A 23,094-nucleotide genomic window follows, 5' to 3' on the forward strand; every position below is an offset into this window, starting at 1 on the left:
AGATTGAAGGAACAGACCGTGCACCGTCGACCGTTTGGAGAAGAATCCCGACATTCTGAAACGTAAAAATCTGCGCAGAATTCTACAAAGAAGAATCAGAAAAACATCCCCTTTTTGCAAGCAGTAGCATCTGAAATTTAAAGTCTTGAAAATTATCGCCGAGTGGAAAGAATACTTAGTATTCCCCTTACTTACTTAGCTGGCCTATTACAGAACATTTGTTCCATAGATCGAACTAAGAAAAGATCTCCAATTCTCTCTGTTTAGTGCTTCGCTTTTTGGAATACCGCGCCTTGTCATCTCGTCATCCACTTGTTTGCGCCACCTATTCTTTGGCCTGCCAATTCTGCGTGCACCGCCATGTGGCTCGAATTTATACGCCTTTTTAGCGGGTTCATCATCGCTCATTCTTATTATATGGCCTAGCCAACGCAAACGTTGCATCTCGATACGTTTATCTATACTGATATCGTTGTATAGCAGATACAGCTCGTGGTTCATACGACGTCGATATTCACCGTCAACGCAGATTGGTCCGTAGATCTTTCGAAGAATTTTTCTCTCAAACACGCCAAGCACCACTGCCTTATCTGCTTGCGCAAGTACCCAGGCTTCGGAACCGTACATCAGCACGGGTAGTATCAGTGTTTGTAAAGCGTTATTTTTGTTTGACGAGTTGTGGTTTTGTTTTTAAAGTGCTTACTTAAGCCAAAGTAGCATCTGTTGGCCAATACAATTCTTCTTTTTTTTCACAACTGATATCGTTTGTTGTGTTTACGGAGGTGCCGAGGTAGACGAAGTCTTTTACTACCTCAATATTATAGGAACCAACTTCAACAATTGGTCCGATCTCAATGGACGCATTGCGCGTCGACACCATCAACTTGGTCTTCTCGCCGTTTACTGCCAGATCCACTTAAGCAGATTCTCCTTCGACCTTCATAAAGGTATAGGTTACTTCTTTTACTGATCGTCCCATGATGTCTATATCCTCAGCATAAGCAAGTAACATGTGGCTATTGGTGTAGGTTTTGCCACTTCTTTTGACGTTTGCCTCTCGTATAACCTTTTCTAGCAGGATGTTGAAAAGATCACACGAAAGGCTGTCTCCTTGCCTGAAACCTCTTTTGGTACAAAACTCTTCGGAAAGGTTCTTTCCTATTTTAACTGAAGATCTTGTGTCAGTTAGAGTCATTTTACAAAGCCGAATGAGCTTGGCGGGCATACCAAATTCAGACATGGCTTGAAATACCTTTGAACGTAGCGGGCTGTCGAAGGCTGCTTTATAATCGACAAAAAGGTGGTAGGTGTCGATCTGCATCTCTTGGTCTTCTCCTGGATTTGCCGCAGGGTAAATATCTGGTCAATGGTGGACTTGCCAGGTCTAAAGCCGCATTGGTATGGTCCAATTATTTCGTTGACCATGGGCTTTAGTCGTTCGCACAATATCCCTGATAGGGAGAAGACGCATGCCCCTATAATTGGAGCATAAAGTCTTATCTCCTTTCTTATGGACGGGGCACAGTATGCTCAGGTTCCAATCGTCGGGTACGCGTTCTTCCTGCCAGATGGAGCTAACTATCTGATGCATACACCTTATCAGCGTGTCGCCTCCGGTTTTAAACAGCTCGGCTGGTAGGCCATCAGCTCCTGCTGCCATATTATTCTTCAGTCGGTTTTTTGCTGTATTTACCTAATCTTGGACGGGTGATATACGTTCAATACCACATTCTGGGATTGAATCTGTGGTATCTTCGTCGACTTCGCTACTATTGGATACCAAGAGTTTGGAAAAATGCTCTTTCCATATCCTTAGCACACTATCTGTATCAGTTACCAGATTACCTTGCTGGTCTCTACAGGAGGATGTGCCAGCTCCAAAGCCATCTATTTGATGTTTCACTCTTTTGTAGAATTTTCGCACTTCATTCTGTCTCCTGTACATCTCGATTTGTTCACACTCCCACTTTTCCATCTCTCTCTTTTTCCTGCGGAAAATACGTTTCTGCTCTCTCCTTTTCTCCCTGTATCTCTCTCGTGCGCTACGCGTTGCTACGGATTGTAAAGTAGCCCTATATATGTGGTATCCAAGTATGGATTTAGCGGCTGTTTGCATGGAGTGGGCAATGCTTTGCCCTTGCGCTGATATGTTATCGGGATGAGGAGTGCTTTGATTAAGCAATTGGGCTAGTTGAGTGGAATATGCTGTGGCTATCTGTTGTGATTGCAGCTTACCGATGTCCAACTTCCGTGTTGTGTCTGTTTGCACTTTGTTTGCTACGTTTAACCGGGTGCGTACCTTTGCTGCAACAAGGTAGTGGTCCAAGTCTATGTCTGCACCTCGGAACGATCTTACATCCAACACGCTTGATGCATGTCTTCCAACGTGATCAATTTGATTTCTTGCTCTTTGATCTGGCGACAGACAGGTGCCCTTACGTACATGGAGATGCTTAAATCTGGTGCTGCCAACTACCATGTTTCTTGCAGCTGAAAAATCTGTCAGACTCATACCATTGTCAGCTGTTTCACTGTGGAGACTGAATTTCCCGACTGCTGGCCCAAAGATTTCTCCTTTCCAATTTTGGCATTAAAATCGCCTAGTATAATTTTAATGTCATGGGCAGGGCAATAAGTTTCTTCTAAGCGCTCGTAAAACATATTTTTGGTCTGTTTGTCCTTGTCTTCAGTGGGAGCATAAGCGCAAATAAAGCCGATGTTGAAGTATTTTGCTTTTAATCGAATTGCAGCGAGTCTTTCATTCACTGGGGTGAAGCTGGAGACCAGATGTTTTAAACTCCGACCAACTACAAATCCGCAACCAAACTCATGCTTTGTGCCATGGCAGCTATAATACAGTGCGTCACTTTTAGGTGTTGGTGTTACGCCTTTCCCGTTCCATCGTATTTGCTGTATGGCAGTAATGTCGGCCTTGTACTTTTCAAGTACTACATCTGCCAATGCGTAAACTGCACCTTCTCTATAAAGAGTGCGAACATTCCAGGTGCAGATTCACAGATCATGGTCTTTAAAACGTTTGCGGGGTTTGTCAACTTTAGAGGGGTTTGTTTTTATTTTCTTTCGTTTTTTTTTCATAGTAGGCTGTTTTTCTAGGGGAGGTTACTAACCCGACTCCCAAACCCAAGTTTTTAACGTTCTTTAACGGGTGTTAAAGGCAGTTCCCCAGGTGACACCACGGGGAGGTCAGTGTACACATGAGATGAAAGAGGGACCAAGATAAATCCTGGGCTTTGTCATGTTAAACCCGGTCAGGACCGTTCCTTGGTATCTTCCATCCCCTACGTTGACAGGATCTTCTTCTTTATTTGCATATTCGATCTCGAATATAAGCGACCAATACAATTATATATCATTATTTGTTACAAATATTAAGGTATATTCATATATTATTCGTGATCTCCATAAAAGCTTCTCTATTTCTGGCTTCACTCAGTAGGATTGAGAGATTTCTAATGCCGGTCCATTTCAGTATATTGTCAATCCATGATGTTTCTTTCCGTCCTCTGGATGGCTTCCCTTCTATCGTTCCACCGATTAGGGTTTGGAGCAGCTTGTATTTTCGGTTCCTCATTATATTTCCAAGCTATGACACTTTTCTTCTTTTTATTGTTGTAATGAGTTCACGTTCTCGATTAACCCTTGTCAGAACTACTGAATTGGGTATCAAAATGTGTCCATGGGATTTTTAGGACAGGATAGGAAACTAATTATTAAATTTTAGTTCAGAAGAGGGGTATTTAGTTATTTTGAAGCGACGATAGATTTCTCGTATCCATCTGCAATGGTTTTAATGATAAACACTTTTATAACGTAGCGTTCGGAAGTTTTGGAGTTGGTTTTGAACGTCAAAATTGTGTGTGTTATTGGGGACGCGATTTCAAATCCGTTTCTTATTTATCTTTTCCTTTTTCGCTCATCAGCCCTATTATCTGTGAAAGTCTACAATCGACAAAAAATCTCGCTGAAAAATAATGGATATAAACATGGTCTAAAATTGCTGCGGTATCGATAATGACATTTGCAATCACTTGAAGAATTAAGGAAAAGTCATCACTCGTTTGCTGACTTTACTAGTATCAAGGACAAAAAGGTTGATTTGCCCAATTTTCACATTTGGTAATGAGTATAACAATCAACTTTGATCCCATTATAATGCCAACATTTGTAGCGCAACATGGAACCTTTAAGACTTATTAAATGTCGGTTGAATGTTAAACACCCTGTATTTGTGTCTTGGTTTTAGAGAAATCGTTGAAAAATTGTGATATGTTTTATGATTATGTTCTTTCCATAAAAAAAGAACAGCAAATCATAAACATGTTTTATGCTATGGAGAAGACTACCACGACAATGCTCCAAGACATTAAATGAACCCTAAGGAATGGCTTTGCATAACGAAAAAAACAACAATTTTTCAAAGAATGTCTTAATCGAAAACATTGTTTTGATTTTTTGCAGAACCATGATTTGAATCTCAAGACTACGAAGAAACAGAAGAAGAATAGAAGATGGCATTCAGTAGCCAGAAGAAGAACAAGAATTATTTGTTTATCAAATGGATGTACGATTGACTACATACATATGTATGTACATAAGATGACCCTACTAAACATAAAAAAAACGTCATGAATATTTTTCATTTCCAAGGACAGACAGAGAGCAGCAGTAGGGATTAGTGTTATGTGAATGGCATCATAAAAAGAACTGGAGACAGATAAAGAAAAGGAAGATCTAACACATAAAAATTGTTTTTTTTTTTTTATTCTGTGATCCATAATATTCCCCGATAAGATTTCCAGTTTAATGTTTGTGAAAAAGACATTGCGTGTTTATTGCCTGATTTTGAAAATTATTATTTTATCCCTGCCTTGCCCGGCAAACAGTAGCCCCATGCCAGACTACAATTGAAAAGTCAAGTCCACAAAAAATTGTATGCGTACGTGTTGCCCAATATTTCAGGGAATTATGCCGCATTACCATGGTATTCAGGTTGCCCGAAGAAAAACAAATCCATAATATTAATGAATTTAGAATACAACAACAAAACCAAAGGCACTTGCCATTTACGGGGCTAAAGAAAAAAAACAAGAATGGATTCTTGTTGTAGAATGTCGCCTTAATACAAGAAAGTCTCCTCTTTTAGTTGGGTTATGCATGGAATTTCAAATTCTTTAAAAACAAAACTAAGAAACGTGATCACAAGGAATTGATCACATCAACAACAACAATAACACAAACAATCACACAACATTGTGGCCTTTGCATTGTCCATTGTCCAGCCATTGTCCTCCCTACACAAACGAAACGTGCTTTCTTGCTATGCATGGTGCATAATCAATTAGAGATTTCATAACAATTTATTTTACGGTGGGGTTCTCCTTCAGGTATGAGGGGTTGAATAAGAACTTACCTTGATCTAATCTACGTTCCATGCGTCGCCATTGCCGCATATGATGTACCAGAATACAGGCGGCCACGATGAAAAACAGTAGACATGCCAAAACGGCCAAAAATAATGCAGCCGTTTGCCAATCCATGGGATCCGTTTCATCCTGCAACTGCTGCAATTGTTCGGCAGTTAACTGATGGTGGTCTAATCCATAATCGGAACCATCATACTTTCGCCTCTAAAGTAAAAAGATGAAGAAGAGAAAACGAAAAATTAAAAAAATGTGATAAAGAAACGCATTGGAAATCTGTTATAATCCTCCTATAAAAAGGAGACTTCATAAGTAGGTCTCTCATAAACAGAAGACCTATTAAACGGAACTCCTAAAGCAGAAAACGTCCTAACGTGGTATAATATAAACATAAGACCTCTTGAAGAGGTCTTCTATAAATAGAAGACCTGCTAAATGGTCTTCTATATACAGAAGATCCCCTAACGGGGACCTCTACAAATATAATATCTACTAAAGGGGCCCTCTATAAATAGAACCCCTTCTGAAGTGGTCCTCTATATCAAAAAGACCTCCTAAAGAGGTCCTCTATAAATAGAAAACCTATTAAAGAGATCCTCTAAAAATGGAAGACCTCTAAAGGGGTCGTCTATAATTAGAAGACCTATTAAAGAGGTCCTCTAAAAATGGAAGACTACCTGAAGGTTTCCTCTATAAATAGAAGACCTCTTAAAAAGTAGACGACCCCTTAAAGGGTTCTTCTATAAGTAGAAGACCCGTTAAAGGGTTCTTCTATAAGTAGAAGACCCCTTAAAGGGTTCATCTATAAGTATAAGGCACCTTAAAGGGTTCATCTATAAGTAGAAGGCACCTTAAAGGGTTCATCTATAAGTAGAAGACCCCTCAAAGGGTTCATCTATAAGTAAAGACGCCTTAAAGGCTTCATCTATAAGTAGAAGACCCCTTAAAGGGTTCTTCTATAAGTAGAAGACTCCTTAAAGGGTTCCTCTATAAGTAGAAGACCCCTTAAAAGGTTCTTCTATAAGTAGAAGACCCCTTAAAGGGTTCTTCTATAAGTAGAAGACCCCTTAAAGGGTTCTTCTATAAGTAGAGGACGCCTAAAAGGGTTCTTCTATAAGTAAAAGGCCCCGTAAAGGGTCCTTTTATAAGAAGAAGACCCCTTAAATGGTTCTTCTATAAGTAGAAGACCTCTTCAAGGGTTCTTCTATAAGTAGGAGACCCCTTAAAGCGTTCTTCTATAAGTAGAAGACCCCTTAAAGGGTTCATCTATAAGTAGAAGACCCCTTAAAGGGTTCTTCTATAAGTAGAAGACCCCTTAAAGGGTTCTTCTATAAGTAAAAGACCCCGTAAAGGGTTCTTTTATAATAAGAAGACCCCTTAAACGGTTCTTCTATAAGTAGAAGACCTCTTAAAGGGTTCTTCTATAAGTAGAAGGCCCCTTAAAGGGTTCTTCTATAAGTAGAAGACCATTTAAAGGGTTCTTCTATAAGTAGAAGAAAATTTAAAGGGTTCTTCTATAAGTAGAAGACCCCTTAAAGGGTTCTTCTATAAGTAGAAGACCCCTTAAAGAGTTCTTCTATAAGTAGAAGACCCCTTAAAGGGTTCTTCTATAAGTAAAAGACCCCGTAAAGGGTTCTTTTATAAGAAGAAGACCCCTTAAAGGGTTCTTCTATAAGTAGAAGACCCCTTAAAGGGTTCTTCTATAAGTAGAAGACCCCTTAAAGGGTTCTTCTATAAGTAGAAGACCCCTTAAAGGGGTCTTCTATAAACAGAAGACCTCCTAAGGTGGTCCTCTATAAACAGAAGACCTACTACTTATAGAAGAACCCTTTAAGGGGTCCTCTAAAAATAGAAGACCTCCTAATGGCATCTTCTATAAACACAAGACCTACTTAAGGGGTTCTCTATAAATAAAATACCTCCTAAAGGGGGCATCTATAAATAGAAGACCTTTTAAAGGGGTCATCTATCAGGCCTCTTAAAAAGGTCTTCTATAAGTGGAAGACTTCGTAAAGGTGTCTTCTAAAAATAGAAGACATCCTAAAGGGGTTCTCTATAATTAGGAGACCTCCTAAAGAGGTCATATATAAATAGAAGACCTCCTTAAGAGGTCATATATAAATAGAAGACCTCCTGAAGAGGTCATATATAAATAGAAGACCTCCTGAAGCGGCCCTATATAAATAGAAGACCCCTTAAAAAGGTCCTCTTTAAATAGAAGACCTTCTTAAGGGGTCCTCTATAAATAGAAGAACTCCTAAAGGGGCCCTCTATAAATAGAAGACCTCTTAAAGGCGTCTTCTATAAGTATAAGACCTCGTAAAGGGGTCTTCTATAAATAGAAGACCTCCTAAAGAGGCCCTCTATAAATAGAATACCTCCTAAAGGGGTTCTCTATAAAAACAAGACCTCCTAAAAGGGTCTACTATAAAAACAAGACCTCCTTAAAGGGTCTTCTATAAAAACAAGACATCCTAAATAGGTCCCCTATAAAAAGAAGACATCCTAATGTGGTCTACTATAAACAGAAGACCTCTTAAAGGGATCTTCTTTAAGTAAAAGACATCTTAACAATCAAGAAAGTTATGTCTTACCTCTTTCCAATTGGGCTCTGTTCTAGAAAATACAACCCAGTCAATTTTCAAGTCATACACTGAACCACATACAGTGTCACGATGCATTTGACACGGTCGCCGTGGAATCTTGTCTCCTTGGCACACAGTGCAAGGAATGCATTTATCCTTCAAAGGATCCCACCAGCTTTGTGGATCACACAAATTGGCCGAACATAAGGAACATGTCGTTGATAATAAAAGAAATGCCGAAACACAGGCAGCTGTTGATGGTTTCAGCTGAGGCCAGTGCCATCGAGACCAAAAAGTTGTTCCAGCATAGGGTGATGAATTTGTCGTGGATGACCTTGTCGTCCTTGACTTTTTTGCAGTTTGTTGTTCTTGTATTGTTGTTGTACTTTTATTGGCTAAGGCCACAATAAGGGATTCTGTATCAGCTGCTGCTTCTGCTTCATCTTTATAACTATTGGTATTGGTTTGTTTGCTTAGCACTGTACTTGGGAGCTCTGCTCTACTTCTGGCCAAGCTCCCACTAAACGAGTGAGGAGTCTGTTGAACATGTGTTGTTGCGGTTGTGTTTAGAGTAGGTCTTCTTGGAATATGCGCGGGTGTGTGTCTCTTCATCGTGGTGGGGTTTGGTGGTGTAGTTGGTGTTAGATGTCGTTGTTAAGATTCGTTTCGGCATTAACTGCAAAGAAAAAAGAGAAGAAGAAAATAATTTAAAATCAAAAAGTAAACAAAAATGCCGTCATCATTTTCCCAGGGAACGAAAAGTTCCCACATTTAAATACTAATTTAAATTGTAACTGCATCCAGCAGGCGGAGTCTTGAGCTGGCTTCTGTGCAACAATAACACAAGTGTTCGTTCGGCAATAAAGAAGACAATTGAATGATGAATCTTAAAACCTAAAACACTTTACAACTGCCTAAGTTCCAAGTCCATCATGCGCTTAGCATTTGCCGACGACATTCACCCACATTTAAGTGGCCCAACTGTAAAATTTATGTGCATTTTATGCAAAACACCCTGAAGCCAGGCACCACCACCAGCATTCCAAAAAAACTAAACTAAAACTAACAAAAATAGGCTCTCTGCGTGGAGTTTGTTTTTTTAATGGTAATTTTTCCCATTTTCTCATGTCATTCACTTGTTTTTCCCATTAATAAAACGCCGTTTTGATGTGTACCGTTTAACCCGCTACGCTGTTAAAGAGTTTTCAATTAGAGAAAAATTTACTTTTTGACTTCATGGAATTTCATTAACGGCACAGGCTTCGAAGAAAAACCAATGCGTTGACAGCCAGCCGCTACTTGGTAAATCAATTGAGGTCTTGTGTGTGTTGGAATTTTTAAATTGTGGTTTTGAAAAATAGGACTCAATGACATTGATATTTATTGATTGTATCTTTTTAAAGATTGTTGGGGACTTTGAGCATGTTAGTTAATGAATAGAGATATGATAAAAATCTTGTGATTGGAGCATTGACTATGAACAGAACGTAAATGTCATTATGACATATAGCCCTATTACTCTTGTAGTCGAGACTGTCTAATGAAGTAAAATAAACCGCAAAGGTTCAACAGACAACCTAAATAGGTATCAATTTTTTAAAACGAAAGTTGAAATAAATATATACATAAATGTACTAGTCTTCTCTCAATTATTTGTGTTTAAATAAAGTATTTTATATACTTTTCTATTAACAACTAATTTTTCTTTATTAAACGATACCATCAATAATATCTACGTTACGCCTTTACGTCACACAACACTGACTAACTAATTGCCATGAGATCTCACACTTTTGCATATTATTCGCATACGAAAAAGCTGCTGGTAGACAAAATTCTTCTTTTTAGCCTTCGACAGCACATAGATCCACGTGCCGGCAGAAGTCGAACCTGTCGTGTAGGATAATGCCAAGATACTTTATAACTTCGCAAGATCCCATTATTTCATTATCAACTTTGATGGTTGGTATGTGTCTCCGGAAGATCTTTGCTGTTAATTTGCGTTTGCCTTTTAAAACCACAGATTCGCATATTCCAACGTCGACGTTGAGTGTCCATTTGTTGAAGTAATTGTGAAGTGCATTCATATAAGCATTCAAACTTTTTTCCACTGTGCCCCCAAAGCGTCATCGTATACCATCGGCATACCATCTGTTGGTCCTGGTACATATCTAATGAAGGAGTTATACAGAACTGGTCCCAGTAGTGATTCTTGAGAACCCCTGACTTGGCAGGTTGTTGTTCAGTCATCATCGAAAGCTTTGACGAAATTCAGGCTCACCGCAGTTGTCTTAGTTTTCGTCATACAATCTTCCATTACGTATGGAGAAGGCTGTCAGAGCATGCAATGTTGAGTGTTAAGCTCGAAATCCAAAGTGGCAGTCTTTCAGAATTCTTCTTGCATCGATGACTCGGTTGATATGTCGCATTCTGAACAATTTTCCAAAGAGTGATAATAGGGAAATTCACTTCTCGACACTTTGGGCGAGGAAAAGGTTATAACATATTTTCCGGCTTCTTATTTGTTGGTACATTGGATTTGACATTTTACCATTAAAAAACTATAGAATCGACTTATTATTCGAATTAGTATGAGTTGAGATTTGGCGGGATCTCCATATTGGCCGAAGTGTACTGGAATCATTATTTGCTTACAGTTCCACCCTTTATAGCACTAGACTACCAAAATTATTGAATTTGTCTAATGTGTGTAGTAGGGTTCGCTCGGTAGCACAGTGGATGCGCCCAACAAAAATCACAAAATTCATGTCACCATTTTAAAAGTTTCAAGATGTAAATCGCTTCTAAACATTTCAAATTTTTAGAAACTCAACTTTTTTGCCATTTTTCGCGGTTCTTAAGGAGAAAAAGACTAACAAACATGACTAATTTTGGAGAAAAAATTATTAAAAAATAAAACTATTTACTATGCAAAAAGAACTGTTGGTACCGGATTACAGGAAATTCTATTGAAATACTTCAATTCAACACTTGGACGACCTAGGACTACAGTATTTTAGTTAGATTTTTTTATGCCACTAAGACCCATTGATAGAAATTTCATTTATTGTTGTCTTATTAGGATGATGGACATTATTTGTGAACGTTTTTAATTAATTGAATTAATCGAGCTAACGTGACCTAAGGAGTTTTGTATTGAAAAAGTGAATTCTAGCGAAATCCCACACACCCAACCAATATGCTGCGATCGTTTCGCTGGTGGTTTAATTCAGCTCATCAGGCATATCAGATGTGAACAGCTAGAAGATAAAGACTGACTTCTATTTGTACAAACATTATCGCAAATTGGCAGATATGATGTATTTTTGAAGCCTTTTTCTTATCAAGTCAACCTAGCGTCCTGTCTAGAATCCTTTCCATTCACATCTACAAGTCGAAAATTTCAGTTCGATATATTATCTAGAAGTAGTTTTGTCACACCCAGGATAAGCTTAGTCTTTGACATGTTTATTTCTAACCCGACAGAACGAGACTCCAATTTAAGGAAGTCAACATTTTCGTGCAGATTCTCTATGAAAAGAATCTGTTGGTTAGAACAAACTAGTTTCAAATAATTGTTCTGGAAAGGGACTATCTCCAGGAACTATATTTCCTGTGGGGCATACATTTCCTTCCATTAATTCCACACTCATTTCGGTCTCGGAACGAAGAAAACAAAAAGAACGATGAAAGAGAAATATTCATTGAACTATATCGATCTCGGAACTATTTGGAGCTATGGAACTATATTAAGGAACTTGTTCCTTTTGGAAAAAGCAACTAGAAAGATCGATGCTCATTATTAGCTGTCACATGGGATCATTTCTGCATCATTAGCTGGAGCCTTAATAATTTGTATTGCAAGGTCGTTGACGGGTTTCAAATTGTTACAAGTTTTAGCGTAACCAGACAGACCTTTTATTTGTCTCCAAGAATCTGATATTAAGATCAATAGGAAACATAGTTCAATCGAATGAGTCATTGAAATGAGCCTTTTCGGACTATATCAATAGTTTATTTTCTTTAACGGAACTAAGACTATTTATTCATTAAATTTTATGTAAAAAGACGATCTGGTATTCTGAAGTCCCTTATTGGACTTCCATAGGAAATCACCAAAATGAACCAATTTATAAAAAATGGTGCAGCTCTTATACTTCAAAAGACACTCACATTATCAGTTACTTAATCCAATGTTCTCAAATAATTTCAAATGATAACATTACCCGTGAAACATAGCATAATTTTTCAATGTAACTCAGCGAAAAATGTCATTCAAAAATTATGTGTTTTTAATTTTCTCGAAGAAGAAGTCAGCAAAAAAAGGGTCTGGATGTTAAAAGGCCCGAAACACAATATTCTTGCTTTGTCGAAGAGGATAACTACGGGAAAATTCCATAATTCAATGATAATTTGTATTGAAATAATTATCTGTAAGGGTGGCATAAACCACCAACGAATTGAAAAATAAATGATCGGTTATGCTTGGTTTACATTTACAAAATCCACTCGATTTCAACTGTCAATTCCATTGCTTAAACGTCAAATGCAATCCAATGGATTTCAGGTGAGATTTCATTTGACGTATACACAAAGGAATTGACAGTTGAAATCAACTCGATTTCGTAAATGTAAATGTACTATTAAGTTTAAAACGAAACATTGTTCAATTGAATGACTATTTGTAAGGAACACCGTCATAGTTCATTTTAGTTCAAGCAACTGAACCTTGAATTCAATTGCCTGAAAACGAAGCATTCTCAACACTTCAAAAGTGACTCACATTGTCACTTGGTGGACAAAATACAGCTCATAGGCTTTCTTAAGTTCCATAACAAATTCCAAATTCCAACTTATGGCCTTTTAAATGAGCTTTTTATTTTTTTGAGATCACGAATACATTTTGTAATGTGATCATTACAATTTACGACTATTATTTTTGTAAGATGTCGCTAGTTTTCATTCTACTAATTTTACAGGAAAAATCCAAAATAACGTTGCAGCAACAACTCAACACTACAGAAAAGTTCTGCCAAGAGAGCAGTGTAATACCATTAAAAACAAATTTACCTTCGTCATTATATACCAGCGCAGAACAAATCTAGAGTTAAATATTAATAACACTCTACTTCAAATACTCATTTTTTAATATAGCAAGACACATTAAAGAAGGTAGCCGACTCGTATCAGCTGATTGAATATGAAATGTCAAATAAAATTGTTGTAATTGTGAAATGTAAACAAACATCTTGTTCTGATTGGCCGAAACTAAATCGCTGCAAATTTAAGCGCCAAGGCGAATTGATTCTCTTTACAAATTTTGACGTATTATGTTACAGCAAAAGTTGCTTTGTTGTAGCAATTCGCCGAATCGGCTACCTTCTATATTTGCCTTGTAATATAGGTTTTATTCTCTCAATCAGAATATATCAATGGATATCAGCGAGTATACTTCGAATATTCTTAGTTTATTTTAGTTCTCGAAACTGAATTGACGATATCGTCCAAAGAAGAGCCTAAAATGATATATTTTTTTATTTTTTGTGTAAACATGAAAACATTGCTGGCCTTGGGATTTTGAACTCGATTGAAATCATCAACATGAACCAATTGGTAGAGTTGTGTAGTTCCCGAACGAACTAGTTCAAAGGAAATATTCCGGACAAGGAACTTTGTAAACGGTTTCCAAATCTTGTGTTCATATAGTTCCTTTAGTTCACGTTCATTCGTGTAGTTCATATTCTACCTTTAATTACACCTCACTTCGATCATTCTCCTTTGCTTTGCTCATTATTCAGAGTCACTTGCTGGCAAAAAGACGCCTGGTAGACAAACGCAAATATAATTTCATGTAATTAAATCCAAACCCCTTGCTTTGTAAGTTCCATAACAACTAACATCTTATAGCCTTTTAAGTGAACCTTTTTATTTTTTGAAAAATGCCGAATAAAAACAAACTTTCTGGCGTCACAATACCTAGGCCAAAAATTTCCAATTTATCCATTTATAGATTGCACACAAAACCGAAAATGACATAAGACACATTTGATTTCGACATAAGGGCTTGTAATAAAGTAAAGTTCAACTTGAATGTGTTTACACACAAAACCCCCAAAACCAAAACACTCCGAATCGGATGTTATGGCAAAAAATATATGGAATATGGAAAACATTGTAGCTTTGATTGTTATTACTTCCTTACACACCTTAAACAAATGTTATCATTATTAGAACAAAACGAAAAAACAAAACAAAGTTCATGTAATTTTATATTTTAATTAGCAGCAATGAATAACCATAATTGGTTGCATATTGGGAATGAACAAACATGGGGATACATACATACACGAATATGTTTACATATCTTCCAATATATGCAAAGAATTAACTATTATGAAGTAAGAATATTAAAATATGAATTATGTCTTTGTGTTTATTTCAGCTTTAGTCCATATTTTGTTGTAATTCAATTGTTTGAATAACAACAAAATATTTTAAAGTGGATATGAAATTGATTAGTTGCGGGCGAAGGGTAGGGAATACTATAGTTTCAGTTGTCACCAAACAACTTCATCAGTTCCCTTTTTCGCCGACTCTGTATCGATAAACAGGTCAATAAAGCCATCTAGCAAATTAAATAAAATGAGAAATTTGCTGTATGGCCCTAAAGCTGTTTACCCTACAATTTGAGTCGAACTAAAGAATTTCATATCCACCACTGTTTTTATGTCGTCTTTGCTTCGCAAAGAATACGAACATAGGAGTGTTGCTTCAATAAGCGGGGGTAAAAACAACAAGAAAGTTGTTTTTGCATTGCGCATTGGTCAATAAGGCCGTGCTGATGCCTATTATTGTTGTTGGCGTTTTTTATTGTTGGACTGCAGAATTTTACATCTTTGTGTTTATTTCAGCTTTAGTCCATATTTTGTTGTAATTCAATTGTTTGAATAACAACAAAATATTTTAAAGTGGATATGAAATTGATTAGTTGCGGGCGAAGGGTAGGGAATACTATAGTTTCAGTTGTCACCAAACAACTTCATCAGTTCCCTTTTTCGCCGACTCTGTATCGATAAACAGGTCAATAAAGCCATCTAGCAAATTAAATAAAATGAGAAATTTGCTGTATGGCCCTAAAGCTGTTTACCCTACAATTTGAGTCGAACTAAAGAATTTCATATCCACCACTGTTTTTATGTCGTCTTTGCTTCGCAAAGAATACGAACATAGGAGTGTTGCTTCAATAAGCGGGGGTAAAAACAACAAGAAAGTTGTTTTTGCATTGCGCATTGGTCAATAAGGCCGTGCTGATGCCTATTATTGTTGTTGGCGTTTTTTATTGTTGGACTGCAGAATTTTACATCTTTGTGTTTATTTCAGCTTTAGTCCATATTTTGTTGTAATTCAATTGTTTGAATAACAACAAAATATTTTAAAGTGGATATGAAATTGATTAGTTGCGGGCGAAGGGTAGGGAATACTATAGTTTCAGTTGTTGCGAAGCAAAGACGACATAAAAACAGTGGTGGATATGAAATTCTTTAGTTCGACTCAAATTGTAGGGTAAACAGCTTTAGGGCCATACAGCAAATTTCTCATTTTATTTAATTTGCTAGATGGCTTTATTGACCTGTTTATCGATACAGAGTCGGCGAAAAAGGGAACTGATGAAGTTGTTTGGTGACAACTGAAACTATAGTATTCCCTACCCTTCGCCCGCAACTAATCAATTTCATATCCACTTTAAAATATTTTGTTGTTATTCAAACAATTGAATTACAACAAAATATGGACTAAAGCTGAAATAAACACAAAGATGTAAAATTCTGCAGTCCAACAATAAAAAACGCCAACAACAATAATAGGCATCAGCACGGCCTTATTGACCAATGCGCAATGCAAAAACAACTTTCTTGTTGTTTTTACCCCCGCTTATTGAAGCAACACTCCTATGTTCGTATTCTTTGCGAAGCAAAGACGACATAAAAACAGTGGTGGATATGAAATTCTTTAGTTCGACTCAAATTGTAGGGTAAACAGCTTTAGGGCCATACAGCAAATTTCTCATTTTATTTAATTTGCTAGATGGCTTTATTGACCTGTTTATCGATACAGAGTCGGCGAAAAAGGGAACTGATGAAGTTGTTTGGTGACAACTGAAACTATAGTATTCCCTACCCTTCGCCCGCAACTAATCAATTTCATATCCACTTTAAAATATTTTGTTGTTATTCAAACAATTGAATTACAACAAAATATGGACTAAAGCTGAAATAAACACAAAGATGTAAAATTCTGCAGTCCAACAATAAAAAACGCCAACAATATGAATTATGATGATCTACCAACCATCATGCGTAAATAGGTACTTCAATAGAGCAAGCAACCAACCAACTATACACCATGGGAAAAGTGACAACTACCTACCTGGAACTTGTTACAGCACTAGTTGCGTAATTGTAAGTTTGATTTGTTCCATGAAGGAACATTAAAGAAATATTTATCTGGGGAATAAGGCTGCATTTACACCAAAACAAAAATAAATGAAATATTTTTTTCAAAAAAAAACTGAAGTTTGTATTTGTTCGAACGAATTGGAATTCGAATCGTCTTAATGAAACAGACCATTAATAAACCCACTGGGTTTCAAATGTCAATTCCATAGCGCAAACGTCAAATTAATCCTCATAAAAGGGCCAACTCAACAAAAAGCTCTAATCTAAGTAAAACATGTCTTAGTGGTAAGAAAAAATCAATTAGACTGCCAAATGTACTGGAAATTATCCCTGAAAATGTTAGGAAATAATTGCGAAACGTCGAATAGCTAATCTTTATTTTCAATACAAAGTCTTAATAAACAAAATAACCTTAAAATTATATTTTTTTAGTTGGTCTGTTTCTTTTCTGCGACGAAATCCACCAACTAATATGCCAAAGAGCCATCGAACCGAGTTGAAAAATAAACAGCTCTGGTAAAGTTTGGTGATAATAATCCACACGCATACCTATAGGTCCCAATAATCAGCTGTTTTATCTGTTGTTTGTTATAACAACAAATATTACTTAAAATCATGGTGGAATAATAAGGTGTAACGCCAAAAACAGCTGATCTTCATACCAGTTTTCAAAATACGTTATTGTGAATAAAATCACATACAAAATGTAAACAAGCAATTCGCAGTAATTCATTATTGTGAGCAAATTTGACGTTTGACATGATTTGATGTAACACCTTATTATTCCACCATGCTTAAAATTAAAGAGTAGAATTCACTGCTAAGGAAAAACTTTATTTCCAAACTTCATTTACTAAATCGAGTTGATTTCTATTAATTTATGAACTAGTTCCTTGCTCCAGTGGGGTATTTACAAACTACTAAAAAAATATTATTATGAAACAAACATACAAAACGCAACAATAACAAAAAATTGGATACAACAGCCAATAACAGAAAAAAACGAAGACAACAGGAAGGAATATTTAATTAAAATCAACGACAATGACCACCGACGACACCATCACTACACCACCATACCATCCATCTATACGTACCCCATGCCACAATACAGCAAGCAACTAAACTGAACTAACCTCACTAAACGTAGCCACTAAAATGCGAATGATAGAATGTAACTAAAACACAACAACAATATCACAACTATGTTTACAAAAAAAGAGCAATACTATTACTTTGCAAGCGTGTATGTGGAAAAAATGTGCTGCATTGAAGTAGGTGAAGCAAAAAATATGACGACTGCATGACATGGCATTTGTAGGTAGTAGGTAGCTCTTGGATTGCATTGCGGTAGGCAGTCGGCATGGCTACCTCTATTAAATACTACCATCGAATGAACTGCAACAACATAACCTCTGCAATTTTTTCTGTTTATTTGTTAAATGTGGGTTCATGACGTCGCCATTTGTCGTAGGTGGTGGCAGACATAGACGTCGACATCATTGAAAAATCCGCCTAAATCATTTATGAGGCGACAATGACGACGACAAACTCGTTGTGGCATCATGTTAATGCGAAATAAATCGCATGGCCATACTTTGTCCAGAATTTTACAATTCTTAAACGATAATAAAGTAACATTTTATTGGGCATATATTTTAGCATATTGTATGCATCTTTCAATTGGTATTGAATCAATTGTCTACGAGTGTGGCTTAAGACTTCAAGGAATTGTAAACGATCACCAAGATATGAAAGGGAATGGATTATCTATCAATTGAATGATTCATTTCGGGGATCAAAAATAATCCTTTAATGACCCGCATGAGGATTATTATTTAACAGAAAAAAAGCAACAAGAGGCCACGACTCAGATTGAGATCACGGATAAATTTTGTAGTATGATCATCACAATTTACAACTATTATTTTACTAAGATATCACTAGTTTTCATTCTACTAATTTTACAGGAAAACTCCAAAATAACGTTTCAACAACAACAATGTAATACTATAAATCAATAAATTTAAAAACTATTTGAAATTCAACATAACAGACCTACGCAAAACAAATCTAGAGGTAAATATTAATAACACTCAATTTTAAATACTCAATCCTTTATTATTATTAATTATCTATGTAGAAGTTTTATTGTAACTTGAGTGTTCACGGGGACATATAGTTCAATCGAATTATTCATTTATTTTTTTCCAGTAAAAGAAACAAAAAGATCCCTTTCAGAGGTCAACGAAAAGCAAAGAAAATTTTTTGTATGATCATCACAATTTACAACTATTATTTTTCTAAGATACCACTAGTTTTCTTTCTACTAATTTTACAGGAAAAATTCAAAATAACATTACAGCAACACCACAACATTAGAGAAAAGTTCTGCCAAGAGAACAATGTAGAACTATTAAAAACAAATTTACCTTTAACATATTATAGACCCGAGCAGAACAAATCTAGAGGTAAATATTAATAACACTCAACTTCAAATACTCAGTCTATTAATATTCTATCGCTCATTATATATCAATGGATATCAGCTAGTGGCTGATCCTGACCAGCTCTCTATATATTTACTTCGAACATTAGTTGACGATATCGTCCAAAGAAGAGCTTGAGATGAACTATTTTCTATGTTTTGTATAAACATGAAAACGAAAGAAAAGAAAAACAAATCCCTCTAAAGTTGACGACCCCCGCAAACGTTTTAAAGACCATGATCTGCGAGTCTACACCTGGAATGTTCGCACTCTTTACTGCCATACAGGAAATAAGATGGATTGGTAAAGGCGTCACAACAACACCTAAAGGTGACGCACTGTATTATAGCTGCCATGACACAAAGCATGAGTTTGGTTGCGGATTTGTAGTTGGTCGGAGGTTCAAACATCTGGTCTCCAGCTTCAACCCAGTGAATGAAAGAGTCGCTGCAATTCGCTTAAAAGCAAAAGTCTTTAACATCAGCTTTATTTGCGCTCATGCTCCAACTGAAGACAAGGACGAACAGACCAAAGATTTATTTTACGAGCGCTTAGAAGAAACTTATGACCGTTGCCCTGCCCATGACATTAAAATTATACTAGGCGATTTTAATGCCAAAATTGGAAAGGAGAATATCTTTGGCCCAACAATCGGAAAATTCAGTCTCCACAGTGAAGCATCTGACAATGGTATGAGGCTGATAGACTTTGCAGCTGCAAGAAACATGGTAATTAGCAGTACAGATTTAAGCATCTCGATATTCATAATGGCACCTTGCTGTCGCCAAATCAAAGAACAAGAAATCAAATTGATCATGGATTGATAGATGGAAGACATTCATCGAGCGTGTTGGATGTGCAATTGTTCCGAGGAGCCAACATAGACTCGGACCACTACCTTGTTGCAGCAAAGGTACGTACCAGATAGCCACAGCATATTCCACTCAACTGGCCCAACTGCTTAATCAAAGAACTCCTCGTCCCGATAACATATCAAGACAATGGCAAAACATTGCCCACTCCATGCAAACAGCCGGATATCAGAGACCTCCACCAAGGAATCCATGGTATGATCAGGAGTGTCGTGCTGTCGCCGAAGAGAAAAATGCGGCATATAGGGCTACTTTACAATCCGTAGCAACGCGTACCGCACGAGAGAGATACAGGGAGAAAAGGAGAGAGGAGAAACACCTTTTCCGCAGGAAAAAGAGAGAGATGGAAAAGCGGGAGTGTGAAAAAATCGAGATGTACAGGAGCCAGAATGAAGTCCGAAAATTCTGCCAAAGAGTCAAGCATCAAACTGATGGCTTTGGTACATGCACATCCTCCTGTAGAGACCAGCAGGGTAATCTCGTAACTGATACAGATAGTGTTCTAAGGATATGGAAAGAGCATTTTTCCAAACTGTTGGTATCCAATAGTAGCGAAGTCGACGAAGATAGCACAGATCCAATCCCAGAAGGTGGTATTGAATGTATACTACCCGGCCAAGATGAGGTAAAGACAGCAAAAAACCGGCTGAAGAATAATAAGGCAGCAGGAGCCGATGGCTTGCCAGCCGAGCTCTTCAAAACAGGAGGCGACACGCTGATAAGGTGTATGCATCAGCTAGTTAGCTCCATCTGGCAGGAAGAACGCGTACCCGACAATCGGAACCTGAGCATCCTGTGTTCCGTCCATTAGAAAGGAGGTAAGACTTTATGTTCCAACTATAGGAACATGCGTCTTCTCCCTATCGTCTACAAGATCGTGTCAAGGATATTGTGCGAACGACTAAAGCCCATTGTCAACGAAATAATTGGAACTTACCAATGCGGCTTTAGGCCTGGCAAGTCCACCATTGACTAGATATTTACCCTGCGGCAAATCCTGGAGAAGAACCAAGAGATGCAGATCGACACCTACCACCTTTTTGTCGATTATAAAGCAGCCTTCGACAGCCCGCTGCGTTCAAAGGTATTCCAAGCCATGTCTGAATTTGGTATCTCCGCAAAGCTCATCCGGCTTTGTAAAATGACTTTAACTGACACGAGGTCCTCAGTTAAAATAGGAAAGAACCTCTCCGAAGAGTTTGGTACCAAAAGAGGTTTCAGACAAGGAGATAGCCTTTCTTGTGATCTCTTCAACATCCTGCTGGAAAAGGTTATACGAGAGGCAAACGTCAAAAGAAGTGGCACAATCTACACCAATAGTCACATGTTACTTACTTATGCTGATGATATAGACATCATGGGCCGATCAGTAAAAGAAGTAACTGATACCTTTATGAAGGTCGAAGGAGAATCTGCTAAAGTGGGTCTGGCGGTAAACGGTGAGAAGACCAAGTTGATGGTGTCGACGCGCAATGCGTCCATTGAGCTCGGACCGACTGCGGAAGTTGGTTCCTATAATATTGAGGTAGTAAAAGACTTCGTTCACCTCGGCACCTCCGTAAACACAACAAACGACATCAGTTGTGAAATAAAAAGAAGAATTGTAGTGGCCAACAGATGCTACTTTGGTTTAAGTAAGAAGTTTAAAAACAAAGCCACATCTCGTCAAACAAAAATAACGCTCTACAAAACACTGATACTACCCGTGCTGATGTATGGCTCCGAAGCCTGGGTACTTGCGCAAGCAGATATGGCAATGTTTGGTGTGTTTGAGAGAAAAATTCTTCGAAAGATCTACGGACCAATCTGCGTTGACGGTGAATACTCGTATCGACGTCGCATAAATCACGAGCTGTATCTGCTATACAACGACATCAATATTGTTAAACGTATCGAGAGGCAGCGATTGCGTTGGCTTGGCCATATCATAAGAATGAGCGATGATGAACCCGCTAAAAAGGCGTATAAATACGGACCGCTTGGCGGTGCACGCAGAATTGGCAGGCCAAGGAATAGATGGCGCAAACAAGTGGATGAAGAGATGAAAAGGCGCGGTATTCCAGAGTGCGAAGCAATAAATAGAGAGAATTGGAGATCTTTTCTTAGTTCGGTCTATGTAACAAATGTTCTGTAATGGGCCAGCTAAGTAAATAAGTATGAAACAATTTTCATACATTTTCGGAAACAGCTGACTTTCTTGAAAGTTCCTACAAAATGTGACTCGATAACTGAGAGAAGTTGCTGGAACTTGCTGAGTAATTGTTGCTGGAAAAAGTTATCGTCCAGACCTAATGTGTTATCAATTTTATAATATAATATAATCAGAGAAGTTATAATCTTCCTAGAACGATTAGGCTAACTAGAATAAATAGTTAATTTTAATTAATTTCTCGTTGGAATCGAGCTTAATGACCAACGATGCAAGTGAAAAAGGAAAGCCGAAGATTCGAACCCACACAACCACCACTATGTGACATGCATGTTTCGCCTTTGGTAGAGGCTCTTCAGACATATCGGCTGTGGATCGGCTTCTCTGTCATCGAACTTTTCTTCCTTCAAATGCAATTTTTTACAACAACAATGGGTATTTGCCCATTTAGTTGTGCTTTCATGACAAACGTTTAGCACTGCCTTTGAAAGTAATGAGTAATGGTTCAATCGAATGATTCATTGAAAGGAACACTGGTATATCTCATTTTAGTTCAAGGAACTAAAATAATGTCATCTAATAAGAGCTTAAGAATATTTATAAGTTAATTTTGTGTAAAAAATAAATCATGACTGGAACTTGAATTGATATTGGTAGAAAATTCAATCCTGAATGATTCAAAAGTTACTCACATTGTCAGTTGTATTTACATTAAGAAATTGACATCTTAATTGTACTTTTATTTTGAACAAGTTGACGCACCTACATGAACTTTGGTATCTTTTAGCTTTTATTGTAAAAAACCTACATTTGAAGCTCTCATATTGCAACCCACTTTCTCAAGTCAACCTCGCTACATCGCTATTTTTTGCATGGATGTCCGTTTTAGTGAAGCCAAATGACAACTACATTTGATGGTTGCAAGTTCCGCTAATAAAGAAATACTTTAAGTTGAACGCCAATCAATTGACAATTTAGAAAAGAACGAAAAAAGACAATAAAAACAACAAGACGCTGAAACCCTATTTTAAAGGCTAGCAAAAAAGACGACAAATCGGTCTATCAAAAAAAAAAAAAAAAACATAAAAATATAAAAAAAACC

At 37.2% G+C, this 23,094-nt stretch overlaps 1 protein-coding gene across 3 annotated transcripts in view; it reads right to left on the bottom strand.

The window, feature by feature from the left end:
• Positions 1-23,094, bottom strand: part of wgn (Tumor necrosis factor receptor superfamily member wengen) — a 92,657-nt gene that overhangs the window by 26,352 nt on the left and 43,211 nt on the right. For all 3 annotated transcript variants that reach the window (XM_073977958.1, XM_073977957.1, XM_073977959.1), the window contains 2 exons: positions 8,036-8,702; positions 5,432-5,648 (listed from right to left, as the gene is read on the bottom strand). In XM_073977958.1, coding sequence (XP_073834059.1) covers positions 5,432-5,648; positions 8,036-8,638 — 820 coding nt within the window. In that variant the 5' untranslated portion in view covers positions 8,639-8,702. The remainder of the gene's footprint in view (positions 1-5,431; positions 5,649-8,035; positions 8,703-23,094) is intronic.

The sequence above is a fragment of the Musca autumnalis genome, unplaced genomic scaffold (assembly GCF_047663935.1).
Source record: "Musca autumnalis isolate F117 unplaced genomic scaffold, ASM4766393v1 scaffold_3, whole genome shotgun sequence".
Taxonomy (NCBI): domain Eukaryota; kingdom Metazoa; phylum Arthropoda; class Insecta; order Diptera; family Muscidae; genus Musca; species Musca autumnalis.